This window comes from Miniopterus natalensis, chromosome 11, assembly GCF_054644295.1.
Source record: "Miniopterus natalensis isolate mMinNat1 chromosome 11, mMinNat1.hap1, whole genome shotgun sequence".
NCBI lineage: Eukaryota > Metazoa > Chordata > Mammalia > Chiroptera > Miniopteridae > Miniopterus > Miniopterus natalensis.
In genome coordinates, this window is record NC_142091.1 from 51,671,197 (window position 1) to 51,692,682 (window position 21,486).

At 39.5% G+C, this 21,486-nt stretch overlaps 1 protein-coding gene across 3 annotated transcripts in view; it reads right to left on the reverse strand.

The window, feature by feature from the left end:
• Nucleotides 1-5,032: 5,032 nt before the first annotated feature.
• The window catches only part of TSG101 (tumor susceptibility 101), a 39,482-nt gene continuing 23,028 nt past the window's right edge, over nt 5,033-21,486 (reverse strand). For all 3 annotated transcript variants that reach the window (XM_087821769.1, XM_016219441.2, XM_016219442.2), the window contains 4 exons: nt 20,312-20,403; nt 8,205-8,407; nt 6,687-6,926; nt 5,033-5,374 (listed from right to left, as the gene is read on the reverse strand). In XM_087821769.1, the coding sequence (XP_087677895.1) occupies nt 5,285-5,374; nt 6,687-6,926; nt 8,205-8,407; nt 20,312-20,403 (625 nt within the window). In that variant the 3' untranslated portion in view covers nt 5,033-5,284. The remainder of the gene's footprint in view (nt 5,375-6,686; nt 6,927-8,204; nt 8,408-20,311; nt 20,404-21,486) is intronic.

Genomic DNA, 21,486 nt, shown 5'->3' on the forward strand with positions numbered 1-21,486 from the left:
CAGTGTGGAAAATAAATACAAGGAAATTTGTCTTGGTTTGTGTGATTGACTTAAACTAAAGTGAAACCTGGAACTTCCGATATCCAACTTTCAATTTAGAAATCTGGATTGCATTTCTTTCCAATTCATTCAGTGAACTACTATTATTCTTGCTGTGTTATGGTTATAAAGTCAATATGACATGAGTTCTGCCCTCAGCTATCTCAGAGTGAGTATTTAAGGTACATCAACTAATTGATTATTAATGCATGCTTGATAACAGTCAATTGGCAGCTCCCTCTTTGTGTCCAATCTAGGAGTAAATGTGCTTCTTTGATTTATATATACAAATATATATACATATACATATAATATGTAACATATATTTCCTGATTTCACAGAAAATTAAGGCAGCTGTAGGAAATATCAGTGAAACAAAAACTGAGAAATCAGGACCAAGGTAATTTACAAATTAGACTAGAGCAGTGGGAAAAGTTAGAAGGCAGCTGTGCAGGCCCTGAAGACTTGCATGGCTCTAGTGCAGGTGCACCCATTTGCTAAGAGAGTCACAGTTCACCCTGTTATTTTTGTTATTGTAATAGCTTTCATTCTAGTCATCTACTACTGAACATTAGTTTCCTATTATTTTGTTCTTTTGCCTTTTAAAAAAAACCACTTTCCTTGAATGCACAAAATATGGTCATGAGTGAGAGTTTAGGTAGGATGGGGGAAAGGAGAATCTTTTGTGGATTTTGCCCTTTTTAAAAGGCTCCTCTTTGTACACCAAATTAAAAGTTCATTTTAGGAAATCCTGGCAGAGAATGAAAAGCTGTAAATTATAGTTTTTACAGTGAATATTCTAGGAAGTACAACTACTCTACTTGATGTTTTCTCAGCGGGGGCAAAATTGCCCCAAGAGGGTGAAAATTGGCGTGAGAGTGAAAACCTTAGATATTTCAAGGGTTTGGCTCTCTAAAGCTCAACCCTATCAGATGAAATCTTATTACTTAATATTCAATTTCATGAGGTGAGGGGAACTGAACAATGAGGGGAAATTATCTAAAAAAGCTCTTGAGGAAGAAATAATGAAAAAAAAAGTTGATAAACACTCCCTACATTTTATAAAATTGTCCAGTATGTATTATGTATTACGATTCACAAGTGAGTTAGAAAAACAGTTAATTAGGTAGAACGTGGCAGAAGAGGTGGAAATCTTGGTTCATTACAGATTAAGGGATAAGAGGGGAATTTTGGATTCTACACTTACATAATGAATTGAGTTTTCCCTTCCACTTGTAGAAATGGTTATATCACTGCACTGATCAAATTCTTAGGGTTTCATATCTTATTTTAAAATCCTTGTTGCAGGCCCTGGCCACATAGCGCAGTTGGTTAGAGTGTCGAACCAAAGTTGCAGGTTCAAGCTCCAGTCAGGGTACATACAAGAAGCAACCAGTGAATGTGTAACAAGTAGAACAACAAATCCATGTTTCTCTCTCTCTCTCTCTCTCTCTAAAATCAATTTTAAAAAATTAACAAAAAATCCCCATTGCATAGAGGGTTTAAAATGTTTTATTTTTTTCTACTTCAGCTCACATTTGTGGGTGGTAAAAAGTAGCCCTGAGGTCTCTCTCTCCCAGTCAAGTGTCAACAGCTCTTACTGGCTACATCCAAAGTTTGGTTAGAAATAGCTTTACTTGGGCTCTGTGGTGAATGGGTTCTGGGAAAGCAGTACTCTGTTTTTCCTTACCCGAGGATATTTTTTCCATTGCTTTTCAGAGAGTAGAAGGGAGAAAGAGAGAAACATCAATGGGAGAGAGACATTGATCGGTTGCCTCCTGGGCAGGGATTGAGCCTGCAACTGAGGTACGTGCCCTTGGCAGAAATCAAAACCTGGACCCTTTAGTCCGCAGCTGATGCTCTCACCACTGAGCCAAACTGGCCAGGGCAGCAGTACTTCTTTTGATAGCGAGGCCTGCTAGTTTAATGTACCTGCTGCACCTCCTGCGGTTGGAGTCCAAGGAGCCTCTTTGAAGATCGCCAGCTACAGACACCTCAGCCTGCCAATTGTGCACAGCTGACTGGTAGCAGGCACAGGTGCAGTGCCTCAAAGCCCCCATCTCTAGCTTCATGCCTGTGCCAGGTGTGCTAGGCCCCCATAAGCTGAGTGTGGCTTATGCAGCTTCCATAATAAACTGTTTTCCTCCTCGGACCTCAGCCAGCTTTCCTTCATTCTCTACCTCCCCAGTGAGTGGCCATAAGCTGGGCAGCCTGAGTCCTGCAGACCAGCCAGAGTGTGGATGCAGCAGGAGAGAATTTCTTTGCCTGGGGACGACTCTGGGTCCCTTCCGGGCAGCACGCACCCCCTCGAGGGGCTGGCCCTTTTCTCGTGTGTGGCCAGAGGTATCCTGTGTCTAGTTGTACTTGGCCTTGGGCCTCCAGACCCTGGGCCTGTGGACTCTGGGCTTGGTTCTGGAGCTGACAACTGGGGGAGGGGGAGAACGAGGGTGGGAGGGGAGGGAGAACCTTCCGAACAGTAGCCTTATCTTTGCTGAAGCAACCCCTTTTCCTTCCTTCATTCCCTCTTAATTGTACACACCTTCCTCCTCCTCCCCCCTTTGGTTTGCCTCCTGGATGCTAGGTTGCTGGCCAGAAGCTACCCAGCTTCTTTGACTGTCAACTTTGTCATTTCCTGTTGTGTCTGAAGCACCTCCTTCCTCACTGGCGCCCAGGAGTTCTCTACGGACCAATTCCTAATGTGGAAGTGGCTTTGCAGTTTTTTCTGTCAGGTTTCTAAGATGGAGACGGTCAAGTATGAACTGAAGAATTTCACTTCAGAAGAGGCCATTCATCTCCATAAGATCTCCATTATAGGAAGTGGATCAGTTGGTATGGCCTGTGCAATCAGCCTCTCATTAAAAGTAAGTCATGTCTTTGTGCCATAGGGTTAACTGTTTCCTTGGTTGGAGGTAAGGCCACTGCATATGGTTGTGCAGGTTGTGTCCAGTTCAAGGGTTGAGTGGGGCCCTGTCTGGCCAGGCTATGAAAATTTTTTTATGGAGTGAACCTACTGTGTTTCTGCACAATACGCTATGCAAAGTAGCAACAAAAACGTTTTAAATTATTTCTATGGGTAGATATTGTTGGCATTGTGGTATAGCTGGAGATTGGATAAAGAACCATGCCCCTCCCCCCCCCCCAAAACCCCATAAGGTTTACCAGTTTTAATTTAGATAAATCTTTTTAAAAAAAAACAAAAAACATCATTTTAGACGAGAACAGTTTCTGACATGAATTTTTTTTGCTCAGTGGATATCTTAAGTAGCCTGGAAGTTGAGTGTGCATTTCCCAAAAACCGTATTAGAAGCGGCTACAACCTGGACATTACCCATTTTCATTTCCTGATTGGGCAGGATTGGTATCCACTCTGAAAGCTGTCATGGGTTGATCCTTGGAGAGCAGGGGGACTCAAGTGGTAAGCCTAAAAGCACCATTGAGCCACACATTCTCTGAAACATGTCTAGGCTATATTGATCATAAAGCTATTTAGTCATAAAATAAAATAGCTTCTGGGTGGAGAGAAAGGACTTTTATTGCACCCTAAGTCCTTTTGTTAGTTAATTAATTTTTATAATGTACCAGAAATACAAATTTGAAAAATTTGATGATGTTACTATAATACTGTATATGTGTGGTTAAGATTATAATCACAGCCCTAAGTAACAAGATGTAGTTTATATTTAACTAGGGTCGGTCTAGTTCAGAAATGTAACATGAATTCCTCGTATTAAGTGAAGATGAGGGGTAATATGGTCATAGCAGTCCTTTTTTTCTTAGTTTCTTCTGGCTAAGAACCCTTGAAATTCACCTAATATAAACCCTGGCTATGGAAAAGGAATTGAAGTGATAAAAGTTAAAACTTATCTATAGTTGAAAGTTCAAAACCATCACTTTCTTGTTTGGAGAATCTCACCAAGATTATAGAATTGTAGGCCCCATCCCTGGAGATTTTGATTCAGCAGATTTAAGGTGGAACTTGGACATCTGAATTTTTCTGATAGTTCTGCTGAACATTCCAAGTTGAAAACCACTCAGAGCAATTATAACACTTTGCTAATGTTTTTTTAAAAAATCCTGTTATATAATGCCATGCATTAAGTAGATTTTTGGGGGTATTTTTTTGTTAGTTCTGGGTGGAGTGAACGTTGCTGAAGGATTGAACTCAGATATGGGAACTGATGAAGATCCAGGTAAGGTAAGGTATTAGTTTTTTGTATTTTCAGTACCTTGAAAGTTAGCCTGAACTCTGCCAGAAGGATGAGATTAGGTTCCCTAAATATATGTAATGTTTTCCCTTATTTTTCTTTCATTGGGACTTCACTTTTGTGTGATCATATTCACCAGATTATATATTCTTAAGCAGTGATGTACGAGTCTCTCTCACTGCTGAGCCTCACCCAGTGTTTACCACCGAGGAGGCACTTACTATCGACTGACAATATATTAAACTGCTGCTATATAGACTTTACTGTTAGTGGTAAAATTGATTTTATATTAATTTCTGGATCTCTGTACCTTATCTTAAATAATCAACTCCTCTAAGAAATTTCTAGGAGTAGACTGCCTGGCTCCCTAAATATCTTAAAAACATCTCAAATCAGAATGTTTCTTTATAACCTCATGAACCTTCTAAGCTCTTTCACTTTGATAGAGAAGATTCTGTTCTACTAGATGAGCTCTGCAGGACAATACAGCTCACTTGGTGGTTACAAACAGAACCACTTGCGAGGAAGACGGACTTCAAATGACAATAAAATAGTACATTGCCACCTTCCTCCTCAATTGTGGCCAGACCATCTTGCCTAGTTAATGTACATTCATAGATAGGTATGTAGCTTGGGCACTTGCCACTTTCTTCTTGAGAAACAGTCATGGTTTGTTCAGTTAGGCCTAGAAAGGAAAGAAATCTAGGTAGGGACCAGTAAGAGGGTATCACCCAGGACTTAAGGTTTCATGGATTTTTTTCCTAAAGATTTTCAGTAAGGAAGAGAACAAGTATGCAACAAATTTTATTTAGCATAGTCAGTCCCAACATTCAGCACAAAAAGTTTACAGAGGATAGAAAGTGCATTAATAAAAGCCAGTCTTTACCAAAAGAAAACAGAAAATATATTATTGATTCAAAATATTTTACACTTGAATGGTAAACTGCAATAACTTATTCTGGGCACCTACTGATCAGAGAAAGAAAGAGAAGAAAAGAATGCTTTAAGAAGAGTTCAATCTCCAGCTGGTATCGGAGAAGTCAGTAGAGGTCACTGAGACCAGCAGTCTTTCTTGCTTTTTGCATTAGTGCCCTCAGCTGGAACTGTTTACGGGACAGAAGACGTACATGCTGGGAGAGGGGAAAAAGTTTCAACAGTTTAGAATGGCTTTGGCCCAGGCATGAAGTATCAGACAGTCTGTAACCTAAATGGGATCTAAGAATCCTAAACTCATATCAGTCTTCCTTTGAAACCAATACTTCATTACATGTGGCTTTTTAAACTCAACTAGATTCAAGCTGGTAAGTTGTGTTAAGGAAAGTAGTGTTCTGAGACCGTATAAAGATTTCTCTCTCTCTCTCACACACACACACACTCTCTCTCTCTCTCGCACGCTTTCTCATAAGAGAAGCACCAGATTGCAGGATCTGGCTCAGGAATTTGAGCTACATCTTGACACTATCAAGATGCCAGGGAAATTCGTACTGTAATTCTAACAAAAGTTACAAAAAACCTTTGATAACTGACTGTCCTCACTTGGCTAGGAAGGGCAAATATGAGCAGCACAAGGCCCGCTTTTGTCTAGCAAACAGCATGCCTCTCTTGCCTTCTCTTCATGTGCATCTGTCCCTCAGCTACGCCACCTAAGCATGGGACAGTGTATAGAAGGGAGTCCCCTCTTGGTCTCTTGTTTATACCTAGCCATTCATGTGCTTGTACAAGATTCAAGAGTGGTTTGGCCCCTCACTCAGTGAGATAGGCAAGGTCAGCAACTGACCTGACTAGCCTCGCATGTACGTGGAAGTACCAACAGCAGCTGAATTGAATATCCAAAGGGTGGCTACTGCTCTTCCCAAAACCATGCCACTTATCACCCAACAAAGAGCAGTAGCCAGGTCTGGCTTACAGGATCTCTTCTTCATGTCTTTAAGCATTAAGCCTGAAACAACCTTCATTCAGAGGGCTTTAGTAACAGTAGGGCAGCCCAAAACTTTCGGGGCTGTTTGATCTGGAAAAACAGGTCTAAAACTATGTGACTAAGAAAATTATCAAAAAAGCACAATGGGGGTGAGGTGCAGTCAGTGATCTCAATTTAGATGGTACGACCTGAAAGAACCAATGGAAATCTGAGTGTACCTCTTGACCCACCCACACACAGTATTAAGATAGAATTGCATTCAGCTGAATGCTGTGCTGGGGGGGAGGGGGAGATGGGGCAACAACTGCAGTCACTAGCCCACTTTTCTTTCTCTACTCAGATGGATCCTCAGCCCTCTGTAGGTGAGAAGACACTGCTCACAGCCATATATCTCACTTGCTCTCTTTTGGGAAGATGAGGAATTATAACCCCCACAGTCCAGAAAAACCCTCTTGGTTTGTGTTTTTTATGATCACTGCCTCTAAAACTTCCCAAATCCTGGCAGCAGAGTGAGGAAGACATACCTTTAAGAAGACATCCAGGTCTATTACTCCCCGCCTCAAGGCTTCTCCCAGGTAAAAGATAGTGTCTTCAATAGCATTTTCCTCTGCGTACAGGTTTAGGATCTGTTTATATAGTGGGGCTGTGGGAATGATAACTTCATCAATGTCGTTGTTTTCAGATTGATTTTCCATTTTCTCCAGAGCAGAGCTGAGTTCTTCATCCTTCTTTCTCAAAAGTTCTATGTTTTTATCAACCTCAGCCTGAAAACAGAACAGTCCAAGCATGATGACTTTATATATTAATTGTACATAATTATCTGCTTGTCAGACATCTACAACTCAACTTCACAGAAACAGATTTGCAAGTAAAAAAAGCAATGTTTAAACAACCCATGGATGAGATTAATGTTTCAAACAGCACATTGGTCAAAGGTAGAGGAAAAGATGTGACCAGGTATGCCGAGTGAGAACAGGATAATGCTGCAAGTACCTGAGCCGAACCCTTTCAGTGACATTGATAATCTTGTCACAACTGACATATATTTCCAAATTAAAACATCAGACATTTTCTAGCCCGAGGTTCCTTACATGAAAATCACAAAAAGAGTTCTTTCAAAGTGGGCATCTACCACAAAAGAATAACTCTTCCCCAGGCTATTGAGGGTTCAACACATAAAACCCTACACACCTGAACATGAGTCACAAGGTATCACAGGTGGTAGCTGCAGACTGAATTGTACTGGCGTCACTCCCCCGAACTTTTGAAAATAGCCAGCTACTGGGAAGCTCACTTTACACTAGATCGTTTTATAAGACTAATGCGCACATCACTTTCCCCAAAGCCCTCAAACATTCAATAACTCTTAACCCTTTCATCAAAAATGCAAATTTATTGGAATGAATTCTCCCTCACAAGAATGAGAGTGGAGAGTGAAGCTAGCACTCAAATTATGCTGGTGCCTCTACTTCATCATGAAGTCACAGGGCTGACTTATACTGACTATTCAGGGCACAGCAGCCTGATCAAGTGTAAGGAAGCTTAAGAACTAAAGGTTGCAAACTCTGTATTTATCTCTTAGGTCATCCATATATCTTTGAATTATTAAGTTAGAGGGGCTCAATGAAGATACTTTAAATATAGCTCAAACAACATCTGGAAACAATATAAAGAACTGACTCTGAAATCTGTACCAGGGTCTGTAGGTCTTTACCATGGCTAAGAGCTCTCTCAAATTCTTACTTCCGGATAACTGGCAAAATCAAGCACTCAAAAAACAGTCCTCCTTCGGTCAAAATATCATCCCCTGGGGTGAAGGTGTAAGCAAAAATGCTCTAAATACCATCCACCTTCCAATCAAAGATCAAACACAGGCTCCATTTTAAACAAAGCTATAGAGAAGCTATATTCAAATACTTAAAGACCTATAATTTTCTGAACTCTGACTATACCCCACAATGCCCAGTGTAACAAGGTAACAGAGCACTTTGCCCTGCCTACAATTCAATCTAAAAGTCGCGACTATTCAATGAGTTACTTACTACTTCTTGATCTAAACGGGTAACCATCTCTTCCAGTTTCTGGTGACCTTTTTTCAGGTCTTCTTCTGTTCGTTTCAAGGCATTGAGCTCTGCCTGGGCGCGATCCATTTCCTCCTTCATCCGCCATCTCAGTTTGTCACTGACTGCTGAGATGAGAGAAGCTCGGATGGTGTCCTCACTGATTGTGCCATCCCTACTGGGACCTGCAGAAGAAAAAGACAAAAAACTACTTATTTCCCAAGTCCTTTTCTTTCTTTCACAGGAACCTTCAAAAACAGTACGAAGTATGAGCTGATACCTTCAAAATAGGAGGAAAGAAAAATTATGCTAAATGTTACAATTTCATAAAAAATAACATTAAAATCTGAGTTGACTGAGAAAAACTTTTGAGAGAAAACTAATTCATGTTTTTACCCACTTTCTCTACAGCCTCAACAGTCATTTATCAATGAAGCAGAGGCTATTCCTTCAGATTACAATTCCTAAGTCTCCAACAAATGGAACAACAAATTTATACCAAGGAAAAACATTCGATTTAGGCCAAGTCCATTCTCAGGCCTCACTGCTAAGCTGAAAGAGACGAACCCACTTGAGAGGCCTGTAAAAGGACTGAGACTGGGAAGAATTTCCCTAAACTAATGTACAGGTTAATAAAGCTTCACTTCTGCAAGGTTTTTACTACTTTACTCACTTTTTCTATTCTGTTTTTGTTCTGTTTTTCTGGTTAAGCTCTGTTCTTTGCTAGGGAAAGGCCCATTTATTCACCTCTTTTCCTAACTCTAAACTTCAGGTAATCTTTGAAACTATTTTTTCTAGTTCTTACCCCTCTGAGTTCTAGTCAAGTTTTAGCTACCATCACTCTAATCCATGCACATTCTTAATTGCTGTGATATCGCTCCTCTAGTTAATGAAAAGTGGCTTTTAGGAGGTAAAGAAAAACTCTTGCTCCTTTTATGTATAAAGTGGAGATATAGACACAGTATATAAACAGATATATAGTATAATCTATGGTTCACGGGGGTGGGTATAACTAAGAAAAAACTGTCTAAAAAGGCTCCTGAGGTTAAGAAACACGGCTATAATCCATCTGTAATTCTTGTTTTTACCAGAAATTTTGTTGCTATTGTAAACTTCTACTTGCTGGCCTTGTCATCGCATCCCATCTCATTACTAAAGTTATGGTCTACATTTGCTACTTAAGTTATGCTAATTAAAAACTATGACAGGCAAACTACTACTACTACTTTTTTTTTTAAAAGGTAAACTTCTTGAAGGGCCTGCAAATAACGTGGGTGCTCTAACTACCTGCTATAGATGATATTGCTCTTTTCCATAACCAGCTCTACCTCTCCATTAACAAACTGTAGTCATTCTAAACTTAACAAAAAGAGTTTAATTCTTGAATATTAGATTCTACTTTATCTCTATTATTAAATATGGTTAAAACTAATCCCCACAAATGATTTTTCCTCTATTAACCATAGTCATTCCCTAAACACCAGTACAACAAATAGAATCTGCTTTCTTAACAGTTCTTACTGTATTTATCAGTTTAAAAACACACTTTTCCAAAGGAAGGGACTGTATAATCCTCATTAAGAATGATTTCCTAAAACCAGCAGAATCAGCTGTCTTCTAGGAAAAGTCCTGGAGCAAAATGACCTGAAGGCACCAGATGGTTAGAGTCCTTAGGATGTGCTCTTTTGGAATGAACCTGCCTTTCTTTCACATTGTGCTGGGATGCAGAAGGTAATTATTAAAATTGCTTACAAATACACATGAGCTGCAAAATAAATTAGGTAAAATTAAATCAAATGAAAGATCTGAGCAATACCTCTACTGCCTGAAAATCAAAAGACAACTTCTAAAACTCTTTTATCTTGAAGGGGTGTGTATTAGAAAGGGTGTCGAAAAGTGAATAGAGTGTGATATTTATTTAACATCACAGATTTCAAAACTATCACTGTTACCATTTACTCAGTTCTGCCTGAGTAGCTACCAAAATTCAGTGCTAAGTCCTTCTGGAGTCAGATTCTCTAAAGATACTATTCCTATACCCAATGACAGCCAAATTTTTACCAGGAAATATTATAATTCAATCACCGAATTGCTTTGGTTTGCTATTTTTGTCAGGGAGGTGAAAATTGATTTACAGTTTTGGTTTCTCAAAAAAAAAATGCAAAAGATTAGAAAACAAGCAAACTGCAATTAAATCTGAGATTTATTCTAACAACTTAAAATTAATACAGGGTGGGATAAACATTAAGTTGTTTCTGTAACAACCCACCCTTTTGGATATACAAACCAGAGTTAAGTTTCCAACCTTATTCTCTATTGCAAACCCCCCCACAAAAACCTTACAGTGTAGGAATCACTGACAATTCCAGTTTGTAAAATGAGTGGTAGCCCATCTGATGTTTAGATAAGCACATACCTCCTGTTCCAGTGCTCCATGTTGCCCTTCTCATCTTCAAATTACACTATCAGGCATGAAGTATCTGGCAGAGCCTAATCTCTTAAAAACATACCTTTTCTGGGAGAGATCAAAGATGGCGGCGGACTGAGTGGAGGCTACACTGACCCTCTCCCAGGACCAAACTGGAATTACAACTAAAACATAGAAAAAACATCCTGAATAATCAACTGCAACTGAAGATGAGCTGGAGAGCACCCTCATAACCAAGGACGAAAAATGGAGACCACACAGAGACTGGGAGGAAGTGTGGAGGTACAAGAAGGCTGGCTGGGCTCCCACAGGCAGCAGCTGAAGGTCCAGAGGGAGATCTCAGCTGTGGGGGTTCCCACTGAGGACTCTGGGGTCTAAACCCCAGGCTGGGCTTCCCTGCCAAGAGCATCAGAACTGAGAAAGGTGCCCACATAACATCTGGCTGTGAAAAGCAGCCAGCTCTCTGCCTGCCAGGGAGAGACGGCTGGAAATGCAGGCACCCTCTTTTTTTAAAAAATATGTATTGATTTCAGAGAGAGGAAAGGAGAAGAAGAGAGAGAGAAACATCAATGATGAGTCATTGATCGGCTGCATCCTGCACACCCCTGACTGGGGACCCAGCCTATAAGCCGGGCATGTGCCCTGACCGGGAATCGAACCCCGCTTGCCTAGATCCTAGGTTGATGCTCAACTGCTGAGTCATGCCTGGCCAGGCAGGCACCCTCTTAAAAGAGTCAACGCACAATGTTTTGTGTGCATCTACTCACTTTGGGCTCTGGTGGAAGCAGAGGACCAGAGCTGTGTGAGGAGAATCTAGGGTTGTGGGCTCTGAAGATGGACCTCAGAGGGCACCCCTCTGGATTCTTGTGCCAAGTCATTCCCCCAGACTGCAGAGGTAGACATTTACCTTCCAAGCAGCTTTTGCCTGAGGGGGAAGCAATTGCCCCAAGCTGCTGGAAAACCTCTCTGCCTACCCCCTGGAGTTTCTACTGCCTAATGCTCATTAAGAGACTGATAACAATCACCTGCACCACCCTGTGGAGTTTCTACTGCCTGAAGCTCATTAAGAGAATCAGATGAATAAACCTGCAAGTAGAGGCAGACCTCAGAGAGCTTTGAGTCTTTGCCTGATCTGCTTCTGGACCCAGGCCTTGGAAAATCACACTTTGTATACATCTTGGTCCTTTCCAAATGCACCAAGCCCCAACAAAGGGGTCTTCAAGCCATGGGTTGTTCATAGCTCCAAACAGGGTACTCAAGGCCAGTCACAAACAGCACCTGACATTGGCCTGCACCAGAGACTATACAAAACAACTGAGTGTCCTAGCAGATCTACCTAATACATAGAAACAAACCCCAAAAAGGCAGCCAAAATGGGGAGACAAAAAAACAAGCCTCAAATGAAAGAACATGAATTCTCTAGATGAAGGGCTAAGTGAAATGGAGATAAGCAATCTCTCAGATACAGAGTTCAGGATACTGATTGTAAGGACAATGAGAAAAGATATGGAAACTATGCAGGAAATTAAGAATGACACAGCAAAAATAAAGAATACACTGGGTGGAATAAACAGCAAATTAAAGGAAGCTGAAGACCTTATCAGTGAATTAGAAGACAGGGTAGAAAAAAAATCACTGAATCAGAGACCCAGAAAGAAAAAACAATTAAAAAATAGAACAGTCTAAGGAAGCTGTGGGCAAATATGAAATGTAACAATATTCACATGACAGGAATGCCAGAAGGGAAAGAGAATAAGGGAGAATTTCTTTGAAGAAATAATGGCAGAAAACTTCCCTAACCTGGTGAAGCAAAAAGTCACACAAGTTCAGGAGGCATAGAGAGTCCCAAAAAAGAAAAATACAAAGAGGTGCACACCCAGACACATCATAGTTAAAATGCCAAAAATTCAAGGCAAAGAATGTTAAGGCAGCAAGAGAAAAGCAATCTGTTACCTACAAGGGAGCTCCCATAAAGTTGTCAGCTGACTTCTCGTAAAAACATACATTTTTTTTTTTTTTGCACTCAGGTATTTTTAAAAGTTCTAACAAAATAAATTGGTCCTGTGTAGCAAATAATTTACCTTACCCAAAGGAAGGGTCTGGCCTTTGCCCTCAGCTCCTAGGGGTGATCTCTAGCCCTTGGAATGTCCTGCTTTGTTTACGTGGGGGGGGGTGGGGGGGGTTCGGCCACACTAGATAGTCTAAACAATGTGATTTATAATAGGGGCTTTGGGCCATGCAGTCACAACTCAACCTCTGGTGGGACTGGAGATTATGGGTCAGATATGGGCAGCCTCATGTCTATATGACCAAGCTCTGGACATCAAGGCTTGGGAAAGCTTCCTTGGTTGCCAATACTCTACACATAATGACTCCACTGGGAGAGGACAACTAAAACCTCATTCTTGGAACTTTCGCTTCCCTTAGTAGCCAATTTTAATCCTTTAGCTGTAATAAGCCTAACTCTGAATATAACAGCTTTGAGTAAGTTCTGTGAGTCCTAGAGAATTATCAGCCCTGAGGGTGGTCTTAGGGACCCCCAAAGTTGCAACTGGTATCAGAAGTGAGGGTGGGCTTATGGACTTCCCAAACTTTACAGGTCCTTAACTGAGGGCATTTTCTTACCTAATCAGGAATTTTGACATACATGGCAATTTATAGAATAAGTCAGTCTACCACAAATGAGGATATGTGAAAAGGTAACATCTTTCCTTATTTACTAAGTATACATAAGAGAGCACACCAGAGAGTTAACTCTTATTTCATGAGGATCTTTCAAAGGCTCAATATGACTTAGACTTAGCTGTTCATTTAGCCCGAATCAAAATATCTAGTTTCTTATATTGAACTAATTTATTAAATCCTAAAAGAGCAAAAAGACTAATTTCTACAAGAGCTTAGGATTTTGTACGCAAAGAGTGATTTACAAAATAATGACTAGTGAAGATGATATCTCGAGTCCCTATTTTATAAGGATGCATTAAAGAATTTTAAAATTTGTTTCTAAAAGAATTGTCTTACTACATCCTATATGAAACTTTATGGCTCCTGTGAGATAGGACAATCCTCCCAGATGTTAGGGAATCAAACAATATGAATATGGTTAGGCATTCAAATAAGTGGTCAGTATGTGGCAGTTAAAGTGTTCCACTTATCTGTGTAGAAGTTATCTTACAGCTAGCCTGGACTTTTCACACACAAACACAACACATTTTGTTAAAAATTATTACATAAAAATGGATCAAGTTATACTTAAGCTACAGTTTCAGATCCCCATTTTTAAAAGCATACATTTAAATCCTGGAATTTACATTGTTTTTCTCTTATATGTTAAGGCAAATGCTACCACATAGCACCAAATAAGTCTTTTCAAACACATCTCCAGCTAAAGCCATTAACACTCAAAATGGGAACCAAACTGAGGCAGCAGTTGTCTGGTTTTCTGTAAAGGTCACAGTTCATCTGAAGCGGCTAGAAATGCCAAGGTAGACCCAGTCCTTTCCTCTCTCACACACAGACCTTTTTATACAGCATATTCGAATATTTTAAATCTATCTGCTTTCTAAAAAGAATTATAATTAAGATCTGAAATGTAAATACCAAGAAAGAAAACCCACATTAATACTCAAAATTCAATGAACTTTGATACTTTAAGAGACTGTTTATATAAACAACAGCAACAGAAAATATGGTGGAAGATTCTCATCATCTGGGTCACTTCTCAAACAAAATTTTTTTTCTTAAACACCTTAAGAGAAATTTTAATATTCTTTATTTTAATTGATTTTAGGGGGATGGAGGGGGAGAGGGAAAGAGAGCGAGTGAGCGAGACATTGGTTTGCTGCTCCACTTATTTATGCATTCATTAGTTGATTCTGTATGTGCCCTGATGGGGAATCAAACCCACAACTCAACTGAGCCACCCGGACAGGGAATTTTCATATCTCTATACCTGCTAGAATGAACCCTAGATTAAGAGTTGGTGCCTAACCCACATACCTCAAAGGTCCCCACACACTGACCTTTACCCATGCAGAGTAGGATTTCACAAGTGCCCTTCTACAATTCCAGTAGCAATTGAAAAGGCAACACAGATTCTGAGAAACAGTCCTAAGCAAAAACCTCATTTAAATGCCAGGATCCGATCACTAGACTTAATCCTTAGGAAATAAGACAATTTTTCCACTATTGGGAAACCAATACTCTACCCAATGGACATGATAGTTCAATGAATAATTTAGGCCAGTATCTTCGAAGTGCACTAAACACAGTACTGATTTAAAACAATCTTTAAACACTTAAGACAATTAGTTTTTTTATCTTTTAACAGTACTTACTAATGATCACTACTTCCTATAATTTAAATACAAGTTAACTACATAAACAGTAACTTTCCTGACCTCAGCTCTAACCAGCAAAAGTGAATCCCTTGCCCAGCATTTTTACTTAGGATCTTACTCACTCAGACCCACATAATGGTCTCTGGTCTGGCAAGTTTACGCTACAGAGCAAACTATGGAGGCTAAGCAATCCCAAGCAGTAGCTTACTGACCCATCCACTCAGAAACTGGATTAAGCCCATATTTCCTTTAAAAATAAAATCGAAAAATAGGTCAATCTCTGAAATAGGAACATTTCACACAACTATACATGTAATTCTGATTCATGCTACTAAGCTCAAACCAGGCAAATTCATTAAGCTGCTTACGAAAGGCTTTTATTTATAGTCTATGAATATGTACGCTTCTGAAACTACTTGCCAGGCTCTGTGCAGGCTACGGAAACTTCTTTCAAAGAAAGCAGGGGCTCCCTCAATTTATCTTTTTAAACACTATCAGAATTTAAAACTTAGCTTTTTAAATCACTAAAAAAAAAAATATATATATATATATATATATATTGATTTCAGAGAGAGGAAGGGAGAGGGAGAGAGAAAGAAACATCAATGACAAGAGAGTCCTCATTGATTGGCTGTCTCCTGCATGCCCCTGACTGGGATCGAGCCTGCAACTCAGGCACGTGTCCTGACTGGGAATTGAACCCCAATATCCTGGATCCTAGGGTGATGCTCAACTGCTGAGCCACGCCCAACTAGGCTAAAACTTAACTTTTTAGTTAAGTCCCAGAAAGTTTCTATAACCACAATGAAAAAGTTTATAGAAGGCCATCGGTAGGTTTATGTTTCTTAAAAATAAACACACAGCACAAAGAAATATTTAAATTACATTTAAAAATCAAGTTTTCAAAAGTGGAGGAACCTTATTAAAACTGGATCTAAAAGTAATAACTACTTCAAAAAAGAAATGACGTACAAAATCATTCAACTGTCATAATCATAAAAGATGGCAGGCGTAAGCACAAAAACCGATTAATCTGAAAGACAGTAAAATCCATCCTTAAAAAATGGGTAAGAATCAGTTATTTCCTTAAAATTATTTTGTGAAAGAATAATTTAAGAATCTACAGTGTTAGAGGTATCCTACTGGAATAACAGGAAGCCAAAAGAATTAGCTTCTCCCTCCTTTAACGTGTTGATTAAAAAACAACTAAAACCCCATTATTAAATTACATGAAGGCTTTTTTTTAAGCTTTCAAAAATTTATCATCATTGTTTTGGATCACTGTGACAGGTAAGGTTTTAACATTTAGCACAGCAAGCCCTTGCATGTTTGCACTTATAACTTACTGACTGCCCAGGATTGGAAGAAAGTGCTACTTACCCTGAAGATGAGTTAGGCATTCCCAAAGGAAGGGTGTCAAAGACTGGAGATGAGATGCCCAAACCCACACACAAGCAAGTGTGCACTAGTCCACCCACATGAGCCAGGTGCCATATCCTGGAAGGACAATTTCTGTAAGCCGAACTCATTAATCCAGGATGGCCACAGAAGGATGAACAGCATCGGACAAGACAGTCAAGAAAGCTTGCCATGTTTACCAGCTTCTATCCTCAAAAGAACGTTACTCAATAGGAGGCTTTCTTACTTTTCTTCAGTGTTTCTTTGCTCTTTGTCTAATTATTAAATATAGAACAACAAATGGAAAATACAGACAAGCGATCATTCAGTTGCAGGATTTATAGGGTTTTCCACTCTGACACTTTAAACAAGACTTCAATAAAGGTAAAACCAAGTTTTCAAATGTCTGTTGATAATACCCTTCCAAATATACTGTTTCTAATCCTTGTTTCTGATTGAGTTTAGACACAAAATCTTCAAATGACATCATTAAACTCTGAGGTTGAGATATATATACAGTACTTAGGAAGATTTTCCAAGAGAAATTCTGTATACGGCACTGGCTTTAATTCTAGGGGTTATCATTCTTAATTTTCTAGTAAAGAATGGAGACCAGATTGTCTCCTGTTGGGTGTGTCGTACCATATGACAAGTCAGTAATTAAGGCTGTACCTTTTAGTTATTTTGGACAAAATTACATTAATTATATTAAACTCAAACATCATTCCACATAAAATGGTGCAGGTGTTTTACTGTGGACCTTGCTTGAGTACAATTCTTTGTCCAAAATGATCACAGATGAGGTATTCATATATCCTAGGTGCCAGGAGGGTCATCAATTGAATATATATTTCCCAAAGCATCTTGCCTGATAGCTCTCAACCAATGACTGTCCTAAAAGATGACAAGAAAAAAAAAATCCGTAAATAAATAAAAGTGGGATAAGCACCCATTCTTCCATGTTACTATTATTAAACTATAACCAACCAAAAATCATACTGTATGTATGTTAAAGGCCTAAAGTCTAGGATCCAGAATTATAAGTCAACTACAATAATCTACATAGCCTCCTGAAATAAATCAACCGTCAAGAGAGAACTTCCATACTGTGCTGAGATCGGGATTAAGGGACTGACAAATTTTTAACTCTCCTCCTGTTTGACAGGGGTGCGGTGGTGGTGAAACCACATGATGTCTCATCTGGTATTCACACCCATCACTTCTTAGGGACTTTGTATGTGAAACTGGTTAAGATACACACAGTCATGGACAAAGCAGTTTCTCTTCTCCAAAATAGGAAAAAGGACTTTTGTGTTAAGTTCCAACACATATCACCAGTTAGATTTTATTTTTTTGCTATGTGAATAGTTTTGCTCCTTCATTACTTGCTGTCTACCAAAGTAGGGTTGAATCAACAATTCAATGTAACACTAAGTAACTTTTCAACAGAGTACAGACAATGGAAAGAGTCCTCAAGAACTATAGTTTTGAGGTTTTGTAGAAATTAGTTTCATTTTGTTCTGTAAATGTAAAATCCATTTTAAAAGTATGGTTTTCGTTAGTATACCCTGTGTGGCTATAGCTAAAACTAAATGACAGTGTTTTTGTGTTCTGCTTTAAAAATAGTCAAGTCCTGGGTGGGTGGCTCAGCTGGCTGGAGTGCTGTCCTGTGCGCCAAAAGGTTGCAGGTTCGATTCCCAGTCAGGGCACGTGCCTGGGTTTCAGATTCAATCCCTAGCTGGGCACATAGGGAGGCAGCTGGTTGATGTTTCTCTCTCTCTCTTCCTTCCTCAGTAAACACCCTCGGGTGAGGATAAAAAAAAGTCAGAACATGAAATCTGCTTTGGGCCCTAATATATCTCCCTTAGTAAGTCCCACGGCAACAGTGTAATTGAAATGCTGGGGAGCAAGACCGATAAGTTGTTATATATCCAATGATTTTATGCTAGTGTTTGATAGGTTTAAAAAAAGAAAAACTGTGAGCTAGCTTACTAGGGAACTTGAAACATGACAATGAGATACAACACATGCATTCAAATCATAGGGGAGGGAGACACTGAAGTTGACAGGGCTGAATAGAAACCAAACACAACTACCTAATACTAGGATAACCAAAGCTCACACTGGCCATTATTATTATCAGTTAAGAACTCTACCAAAAACCGTCTGAAATGAGCCCTTGCAAGCAGGTTAATATTATGTTAGGAACAGGTACACCCAAGTGGGATATGGGACAAATGGCAAGAAACTTTTCCAGTCTCAAATACTATGAACAAAGTACACGGCATAAGTGCCAAGGAAGAAAAGTTTCCAGTAGTGCCCGGCCGGGCGTGGCTCAGCAGTTGAGCTTCAACCTAGGATCCAGGAGATGGTGGTTTAATTCCCAGTCAGGGCACAGGCCCAGGTTGTGGGCTCCATCCCCAGTCGGGGGTGTGCAGGAGGCAGCCGATCAATGACTTTCTCTCATCACTGATGTTTCTCTCTCTCGCCTTCTCCCCTCCTCTCTCTGAAATCAATAAAGATATGTGTGTGTGTGTGTCTTTTTTTAAGTTTCCAATACTAAAGATTTATGTAATACTTGTGTTGGAAATACCAAAAAGAGCTGCATGTAAAAATGTGGGGCTTATTTTTTTGATAGCATCTTTTAAAATAAATTAGAAGCATTACTTCATATATATAAAACAAACTTTCCATCTGGAAATGGATTTCTACTTGAACACAGGAAAATTAACATTACACCTCCCAAAGGCACATATAAACACCTTCACGGATTGTTTGATTCAAAGAACTATTCCTCAAGATTAGCTACATGATTCCTTCCAAGGACACTAATTTTAAGACGGATCCAAAGTGTCCAAACAACAGAGTCTATTGTTTTGGGTACCATACTTTTCAGGGTCAAATCTTAGGGCAGAAGCACCACATTTTGTTATCTCCCTCCCCACTTATATGGAAGTTTCCAAAACACTAGTAAGTAAATCGATGTTGCAGACATCTGTACCACCCTCTGATAATAGAACTCCATTAAGATAAAACAAACCTGGAGACTGGCACAAGGGAAGTGAGGCTGATAGTACAGCTTCCTTATGATGAACTACATAAAGGAGTCAAACTGTCTACTTTCTTCACACATATATTCATAACATGTGGAGGTTTCATTAAGTGGTACCACACTTCTTTGGGTACCATACTTTTTTGGGTATCATATTGGACCACACTATCCTAACATTCTGGAACGTTTGCTAGATAAATCTTAAATCTTTCTTAATTTGGATTATAATATCCAACAACTTCATCACTCCCAGATTACTGCCACCAGGTGTACCACTAGCACATCAGGATCTGGCAGATGGTGCCATGCAGGAATCAAGGTGGAAATTAACTGATCCCACATCAGGTGACTCTTCCCTGTCCAATGGAGGTTGGCATTCTCCATGGGAATGTCTAGCTGGGGGCCAAAGCTTCTCGAGTGCCTGGTTTTCAGCCCTGAAAACATATGAATGACCACATACCCATACCTGTCACGGCTTTCTCCTAGCATCCGCTATTAAGAGAACATAAACAAGTATTACTGTTGTTTCATAAATTCAGTCTTTATAACTTGGTAGAGGTCAAGTAGTTTTAAACCTTTAAAAGTTCAAGTTCTCTTATATTTTTCACATGTAATGATTAATAAATAAGCCATAGAGATCTAGTGTGCAGAATAATGAATACAGGCAATAGTATTGTGTTATTATGTAATACAATAACTATTGCTCCAAGGACAATACTGCAACATATAAATGTATAAAGTAACATGCTGTATCCCTTAATTTACACAATAGTACATGTCAAATTGATTCAATAATAGTGAAATGCACTCTTCACAACAGGGGACTTAGACTCTCCCTATGTGGAGAAATACGATTTTGAAGGATACTTACCAACAGTGGTCACAGGAGGTTGGGAAGGGTACTGGGCACTAGTTGTGGCAGGATACGGACCACCAGATGGGTAAGGACAGCCTGGGTAACCACTAAAGAGAACAGAAACCATTAAATATTACAATGACCCAACACTATAGTATCTTTAGAGCCCCATTCAGGAGGTTTAGCTTGACATCTCATCATTTTACCAGTTAATGACTTAACAGTTTTGGAGCTACAGGTGTCTATTCAAGCAAAGTTCTATAGAAATCCCATAACGACACTGGCTTTCCTCTCAAAGTGAATGGTTAAAATGCTCTTGCTGGGCCCTGGTTATTTGAGGATCGCCTTCACAACAGAAAGCAACTGGAGCATTTCTAAGGGCAGTTCAACAGCATCACAATGGGAAGCGACAAATATTTTGAGAGAGAACTTTTCCATTCTGACTTCCCAGCATATAGGGAAATGATACTCTTCAGCTTTTACTTGTGGTTCAATGATAACCTCTGTGAATATTTGATCTGAAAATACTACTATTTAAATAAAGTTTTAAAAATTTTCTTCTCACTCTGGAAATTTTGTGTCATTCATGTATTCATACCAGAGTTGGAAGGAACTTTCCTTAGAAGTATTCTCCTATCTCCTATCCAGCATCGTTTCATAAACGCCATTTACAACAGCCCTGACAAGTGGTATCACTACTCTTGCATTCTGGAGCCAATACTGAATAAAAGGGTGACTTGAAAACAAGCACTGCGTAACCTCGACAGTCAATCTGACAACAGAGATGGCTACTATGTGACTAATAGGCAGGTAGCACATACACAAGGATACACTGGACAAAGGGATGATCTTTGTCCCAGGTGAGGCGGATTGAGAAGGTGCAAGATTTAATCATGGTCCTCAGAACAGCATGTGACTGAAAACTTATGAATTGTTAATTTCTGAATTTCCCATTTAATATTTTTGGACTGTGGTTGACTGCGAGTAACTGTAACTGTGGAAAGAGAAACTGTGGGAAGCGAAACTGCGGATAAGGAGGATTACTGTACTATCTTCTATCTTTGTATGTTATTAAGCAATTTGCCTAGATAGCAAATCTTTTTTAATTTTTTAAAGAGCGCTTTTTGACCCAAGTGTATTTAAAAAGAATTTTCCAACACTCTTATGTTCCTTTTTCTTTATGTGCCTCT